This window comes from Chrysochloris asiatica, unplaced genomic scaffold (assembly GCF_000296735.1).
Source record: "Chrysochloris asiatica unplaced genomic scaffold, ChrAsi1.0 scaffold00005, whole genome shotgun sequence".
Classification (NCBI taxonomy): domain Eukaryota; kingdom Metazoa; phylum Chordata; class Mammalia; order Afrosoricida; family Chrysochloridae; genus Chrysochloris; species Chrysochloris asiatica.
The window spans coordinates 1,134,572-1,142,305 of NW_006408523.1; the positions used below are offsets into that span (position 1 = coordinate 1,134,572).

Sequence of the window (7,734 nt, forward strand, 5' to 3'; positions counted from 1 at the left end):
ATGGCACCTAACAACAACAACACACACTCAAGCATCTAGAACCGTCTCTGACAAATGGAACTGTCCTGTAATAGTTGCTGAGGAAATCGATTTAGAGATAAACATGTCCAGGTAAACTTCGTTGACTAAGGTAGTACCACTGCCCTACCCCTGGGTTGCTCATTTTTAAACAAGTGTAAACTTAAGGAAAAGCATTCTCATCCACAGTAATTACGTGACTTAAACCTTAAAGTTGTGTTCTATTCAAAAATTTCTACTAAATAAAATAGATCTGCTTTTACTGCATTCAAAGGACCAGTATTACCAAGGTGTCAACGGAGTAAGACTTACACCTCAGAACACAGAGACACATATGGACTAATAGCCCACTTCTTCAAGTTAGTGTGCAGAACAAAAAAGGATATAAAGGGCGGATAAATATGAATCACTCGACAGAGTCCTTCGATAGCTTAGTTGGGAGAGCAGAGGACTGTAAATATTAATCATTCGCAATACTAAGATCTCTTTTGATGAGCGTGTGCGCCTCTTGGCAGGTAGCTATGGCCACTTGAACAAGTTCTCAGCCCTTGACTATGAAGGATGTTCAGGCTGTTGTCTGCTGACTCACTGTGGCCTCCAACTTCCTGTTAGCTATAGCCCAGACATGGGTCTGAGTCAGGTGGACCACTCAAAACACTACCTTCAAGCATCACTGTTCAATCCTGTCTTCTCAAAATCCCTCTATACCTATTGCTCACTCTCCATGTACCCACAACACAAGGAAACCCAATATACATTTTATTTCCTTTTCATTCACTTACATTGACTTGTCACATTGGCTAGCATGTTCTGTATTGGAAAGTACTGGTTCAGAACCAGGAGTGCTTATAGACAAAGTCTGCTTCTCTTCCCTGGACTATTATCCTGAGAGAGAAATCTCTTTTGAGTCCTAGCACTTCTAGGTGTCTATGCAGCCATTGCCCTGTCTACTACAATGACCCTCAAACATGACGAGGGATCTTAAAAAGTTCATAGAAAAATGGGATTAATTTATAGCCACCCAAAAGGTTAAATACTTAAAGTAAATCTAACTAGAGAAACAAAAGACCTCTACAAAAAAAACTACAAAACACTACTACCAGAAACCAAACAGATTTACAAAAATGGAAGATTATACAATGTTCGTGGATAAGAAGACTTAACACTGTGAAAATGCCAATACAACCTGAAGCAATACAGATATTACACAATCCCAATCTAGATTCCAACCTCATCCTTTAAAGAGATGGACAAACCGTCATGAACTCCACATGGAGAGGAAAGGGCCCTAGGGTAAGACAAGCTCTGCTTAAGAAGCAAAGTTGGAGGCCTCTCATTCACTGAACTCAAATCTGACTACACAACCACAATGGTCAGAACCGCCCTGTGCTGGTACAAAGAAAAGATACAGAGATCAATGGAGCAGAGTTGGGAACCCAGGAGTAAATCCATTCACATACAGTCAACTGATCTTTGACAAAAAGTCAAATCACATTAAATGGGGAAGAGACAATCTCTTCAATAAATGGTGTTGACACAACTGGAAGTGTCATTGATTTGCAGAGGACTGAAGCAAGACCTGTATCTCACACCATTATACAAAAACAAACAACACGCATGGTTGAAAGATCTAAATGTAAAATTAGAACTATAAAGATCATCAACGAAAGAATAGGTACAAACGTAGGGGCCCTAATACATAGCATACACTATCAAACATTACTAAAAAACACACACAAAAAAAAACACAAAATAGATGACTTTTGTTGTTGTTGTTAAGCACCGTGGAGTCAGTTCCGACTCACAGCAACCCTGTACAGGGTTTCCGAAGCTGTAAATCTTTATGGGAGCAGAAAGCCTCATCTTTCTCCCGCAGAACGGCTAGTAGTTTCAAACTGTGATTCCTAACTACGACTGTTGTTGTTGCTAAGTGCCATTGAGGTGGTTCCCACCCATAACGTCCCTGTATAGGGTTTCCAAGGAGCAGCTGGTGAACTTGAACCACTGACCTTGCAATTCAAATGGCTTTGCAGTCTGGTGCATGAACCCACAGCACCACACCAGGACTCCTGAGACCTCTTAAATTAGAAACTTACGTGCATCAAAAGATTTCACCAAAAGAGTAAAAGGGAGCCCACAGACTGCGAAAATGTTTGTAACAACGTATCAAACAAGGGACTATTATCTAAAATTTATAGAAAACTGCAACACTTCTACAAGTAAAAGACAAACAACTTAGTTAAAATATGGGCACAGGACATGAACAGACACTTCACCAAGGAAGAAATCCAGGCAGCCAACAAATATATAAAAAAATGTTCACAATCATTAGATCACTTGATAGATGCAAATCTAAACAACAATGAGATATCATCTCACAGCAGCATTAACAGCAAAGTTCAAAAAAAAACCCAGAAAACAAGTGTTAGGCGAGGGTGTGGAGAGCCTGGAACCCTCCTACAATGCTAGTGTGGCTGTAAAATGTTTCAACCACTCTGGAGATTCTGGCACTTCCTCAGAAAAATGTAAACAGAACTATCTTATGACCCAGCAATCCCTCTACTTGGTATATATCCACTAGAAACACAACCAGAACAAATTAGATACATGCACATCAATGTTTATTGCTGCAAGAATCATAGTAACGTAAGGATGGAAACAGCTGAAGTGCCCATCAATGGCAGAGTGGATAAACAAGCTCTGGTATACTATGCAACCCTGAAGAATAACAAGGAAGCTGAGAAACACCTTCTAACTTGGATAAACCTGGAGGATATTATGCTGAAGGAAATTAGTCCATGACAAAAGGACATATCTTGTAGAAGACTACTATTGTAAAAACTGAAGACAAGCTTTCCAGACTAAACCAACCATTCTTTGATGGTTACCAGGGGTGGGAGGAAGGGGAGAGGAATTCCTTGGCGAGAGGGCAGACACATACTAGCTCAGATGTCTGGGAAGGGGTGGAATTCTAATAAAGCAAGGTAGACACAGGAAGGTCTGCACGAGTCAGAGAGGATATGCAAGTAAACAGTGATACACACACAACCTTGGAACAATCGTGGACAGAGACATAGGCTGAATGGCTCTGGGCGGAAGAGTGGGAATATATACATTTTAATATTCCACAAGTATATGAGTTTGAAAGAGGACATGTGGACATGAGTGTATACCTTTCCTGCAAACACACCTATGAATGTGGTGGAGCACACAGTAGGCAAACTTATCAAACTTCTTAAGGCAGTAAGTTTATGGACCTGGAGGGGTCCATGGTCAGTTGGCATAACAGAATCCACAGAGACAAGTGTCTACATCCTACATTAGCAAGTAGCAACTGGGGTCTTGAATGCTCAGAAGTGGCCTAAGATCTTAGGTGCAGTTACTAGTTGCTCCAGGTGTGGAAAACTGAAGAGTGATAACAATCGAAGAGACCTGGAATCAACAGACTAATGGAACATGTGAACACCAGTCTCCATTGCTCTGAGATCAGAAGAAACTGATGCTACCCGGCTACCACTCCCAACTTCCCTGACAGGGATCACATCAGAGAGTCCTGGACAAAGTGGGGGGAGTGTGGAACAAAACTCAAAATTACTTAAAAAAAAAAAAAAAAAAAAGTCCAGATTTATTGGACAAAAAGAGACTGGAGGAACCTGAGACTATGGCCCTCAACCACCCTTCAAATCTGGAAAGGAACTCACTCTCTTGGTCCAGTTTTCAGCCAAGCACTGGATAGGTTTATTGGGGGGGGGGGGGGGGGGGGGGAACAACAACACTAGCAGCAACATGCAATGATGCAATGAATGGTCAATCCTTCAATCCTTCAGCATCAAAAGGGCAGCATTTTCCTAAGGACCAAGTTGAGACAGGATGGGAAGGTGGGTGGAATGGAAACAGGAAACACAGGGACGACTGTTGTGCATGGAGGGAAATGTAATCATTGAGATGAAACAAAGTGTAAAATCTGTTGAATGTAAAGTTGTGAATCTTCATCAATTCATAACCAAAAGTTCAAACCCACCCCCCCACCAAAAAAAAAAAGGAAGATGGACTTTCCCCAGGCAGTTTTTGAAGGCTCCTTGTATGTGAACCGCTACTAACTGACATCTCTGGTAGAGGGGCAAGAAAGCTGGGTTTACCTCTAACTCCAAATACTCTACTCCTTTTAAGTTTTTTTTTTTTAAGTAAATACTTTGTTTTTAATAAGAACTTCTCCTACCCTGCCTCAGGGCTTTTTCAAGAAACCGTCCAAGCAAACAAAAGAAGAAATACAACAATGAAGCACCAGGAGCTCGCTGCCTGACTCTCAGTGGCGTGATAACTGCTATCAGGAGCCAGACTGAGCCAGGGCACACTGGAGAAAGTAAGCGTGGATGGCCCAAGGCTGAGAAGAGCCAGGCAGAGTTCTGACACATGGTGTACCGACTCAAGGACAGCTTGGTAGCTCTGCTGAGGACTGACTTCACTGCTTACTATTTCAGGCTTCCTGGAGGCGTCTATGTGTGCAGGCAGACAGACAACCCTGTACTCATGCACCTGTGCCAGAGGGCCTGAGCATGCTGTTTCACACAGCTCACATGCAGGTGAATTACCTGAACAAACATTACACTGAAACTGGAAAGCAGTCCAAATCAACACTGCAAAAGCCACTCATAGGGACCCTCTCATACAGAGCAGAGCTGTTGCGCCACAGGCTTTCCAAGACTGGAAACCTCTGCCAGCCAGACAGGCCCATCCTCCTCCCACAGAGCAGTTGGTGGGTTTAAACTGTGGACTTTGCGCCTAGCAGTCAACACTGAACCCACCACACCAGCAGGACTCCTGGACACACCGTGGAAGACCCATTCCCGCCATATCTGTAATTGCTCCAATCCTGCCACTCCCCATGGAGAAGAGACACAAGACGTACCTTGGGAGACTGTCTCATGTCCCTGGTTTCTCAAGTCGGGCTGAGATGCTAGTTGTTCCCTGACACCGTCTAGCCGCTGTTGAAGCTCTTCTGATGTTATTTCTCCTAAAACAATTTAAAAGAAAATACCCTCACTTTAAGTAAGAAAGTGTAAAATAACCAAGTTTCTGAGCTCTCTTAAAGGGCATCTTCAGCAGGCTGTTGGAGGTGTGTCCTATTGTCTTTTTGTCTTCTGTAAAATGAAAACATTTAACAAATGCTCAGTTGACACAAACGTTGTTAAGTGCTGACGAGTTCATTTTGACTCTTAGTGACCATGTATAGTTTCCGAGGAGGAGCTGGGGAGTTTGAACTGTTGACCTTGCAGTTCAAACTGATCCTGCGGTCCAGTGTATTATCCTACAGCACAATACCAGGATGCAAACATGGATCAATTCAATGCTATTAAAATATCTCAAAGCAATTTTTAATGTGAATAACTGACATGATGCTCTCAGTTGATATACAGAGCTATAAGTCTACGGATTTCAATATAGTTAAAACATAAACTTAGAGCTTGTCCTATTAGATTAAAACAATATTAAAGGTCATTATTTAAAAAAAAAAAAAAATTCAACCTTTCCTTACTTGAATTGAACCCCGACACTTCATTATGTGGGTCACAATTTAAGTCCATGCATTTCTAGCAAATTTCTGAAGCACACTGGAGTTTTGGGGAGTGCCTAATCCAGCTGAGTCAATAAATGACCCCCTCAAATGAGTTAGGGTTGGACTTTAAATCACAGTCTTTAATTTGAGTTAATATTACTTAATTGAAATAGAACCAAAGGAGGGGGCTTCAAAAAGTTTGTGAACAATGTGATGGAAAGATTATGGATTGTTTCCACGAACTTGAAAGCACCCTCGCTCATGTAATACTGAACACAGTTTTGTACATCAAGCTATTTTTAGTCGTTTGGCATCTGTATAACAGTATTCCATGATAGTCTTCACATACTTATAAAATCCAGACGTTAATCAGCGATTTTTCATTTTGTTATATTCAAAAAGTCTTTAGACGCATAAAAAACCAGTGCAAGGTTGGCCGTTCAAACCCATAGGGCTGCTATGAGTCGGAACTGACTCAATGGCAATTAACATCATACACTTCGGAGGAAGAGGAGACATTAAAAAAACAAACTCTGCTGATTTTGAGCTTCTCCCTTCTAATAATTAAATGGAATCCTGGTGTGGCACTGTGGGTTAATGTGTTGGACTACAAAGTGGGTTTAAACTGCAAGGAAAGCTGCTCCTCGGAAACTGCATACAGGGTCACTGTGGGTTAGCACCGACTTGATGGCACTTAACAACAACAACAAAATAATGAAATACAACTCCTAGTGTGATGCTATAGGATCAGCACAAGGTCAGCAGTTCAAACCCATCAGTTTCTGCTTGGAAACCCTATACAGGGTCTCGGAACTGACTCAACAGCACTTCACAACAACAATAATGAAGTAAGGCACCTGCTTTTTTGCTCATTTATTACTGCACACCCACTGCCCCCGAGTCAATTCTGACTCACAGGAACAAGGAGAACTGTTCCTTAGGTTCCCAAGGCTGTGAATCTTACCAGGGGTGCCTAACAGATTATGGTCTCTCATTAGCCGGTAATCTTCATCACCGAGTTCATTCATAAACTGGTAATAAGCTTCTTCTCTGCGGAGACGCTCTTGCTGCCATCTTCTCTCATTGTCACGAGGACGACGGTCTGGAAAAGCGGTCCCTTCATCAGCAGCATCTGATCTAGAGCCGGCCGGATCCATACCGAGAAAGTCTGGCTTTCTGGTCAATGACAGACACAAAAGACAAGGGCTGAGTCATGGGCTACACATGGCTCTTGACGATTTACCTTAGTTTTTGTTTGTTTGCTCTTTTTACCCACACTGGCAAGTGTGCACGTAAATAAAAACCAGTCTCTAGGAGACAGAACTCAAAGGGACCCACTTCTTTGCCTAAAGCTCAGAGTTTAAATCAGACTAGCGTTCAAAACTAATGTTTGAGGGGGTTGCGTGGTTTGTTTTAAAAACCCTACAGCAAGCATGGTGAGTAAAAACATGGTACATTTTTAAAACCACCCTGTTAAAGACTCTGGTTCACTAAACGCCCTCACAGATTTTCCAAATACCTGGCTATCTCCCATTAGTGCACACATTTCAGGCTTTAGTTATTCATGTTCTTTTTACTGCATAAGCAAAGGCCTATTGGGAGGGCATAGTTAGTTAGTTATTTCCAAGAAGAATTTTCTCAAAATGAAACTAATGAATGTAATATTACTCTACATTGTAAAAATATGAAAGCACTTCAAAAAGTTCATGGAAAAATGGCATTAAAAGATAAGGGGATTTTTCCACAAGCCTTTATGACGCCCCCTTGTAATTTATCTTATGGATTTCTCCTGGAAACCCAACAGGAAAGCCCACTCCACGCATGGCTCTGTGGACTGGGAGGGAGCAGAGTGCACTGGGAGTGTGCCCATAGCAAGCCTCATCCCCAGGCATGAACTGAAAGTCAGCCCACAACTTCCAAAGGGCTGGGGGGTGGGGGGACACACATAAATGTCATCCCTCAGAAGCCTATTTTGAAACTAGAAGGATATCTCGGCTCAAAAAATTTTTTTTCATGAATCTTTTATAATTTTTCTTGACCATTAAGCCCCTAAGGTACCGGTTCTCAGCTGGGAGTACATATCAAAACGACACGAGGACATGTAAAAATATATGGGGCCAGATTTTATCCCTAAACCTAAAAAGTAGACTTCCCAGTGT

The 7,734-nt window shown here is 42.0% G+C and overlaps 1 protein-coding gene across 1 annotated transcript in view; it reads right to left on the minus strand.

Moving 5' to 3' along the window:
- RNF6 (ring finger protein (C3H2C3 type) 6) overlaps positions 1-6,732 on the minus strand; it is a 13,816-nt gene extending 7,084 nt beyond the window's left edge. Inside the window, exons 1-2 of the mRNA XM_006831926.1 lie at positions 6,540-6,732; positions 4,928-5,032 (exon numbers count right to left, since the gene is read on the minus strand). Of these exons, the coding sequence (XP_006831989.1) occupies positions 4,928-5,032; positions 6,540-6,732 (298 nt within the window). The remainder of the gene's footprint in view (positions 1-4,927; positions 5,033-6,539) is intronic.
- Positions 6,733-7,734: the final 1,002 nt, after the last annotated feature.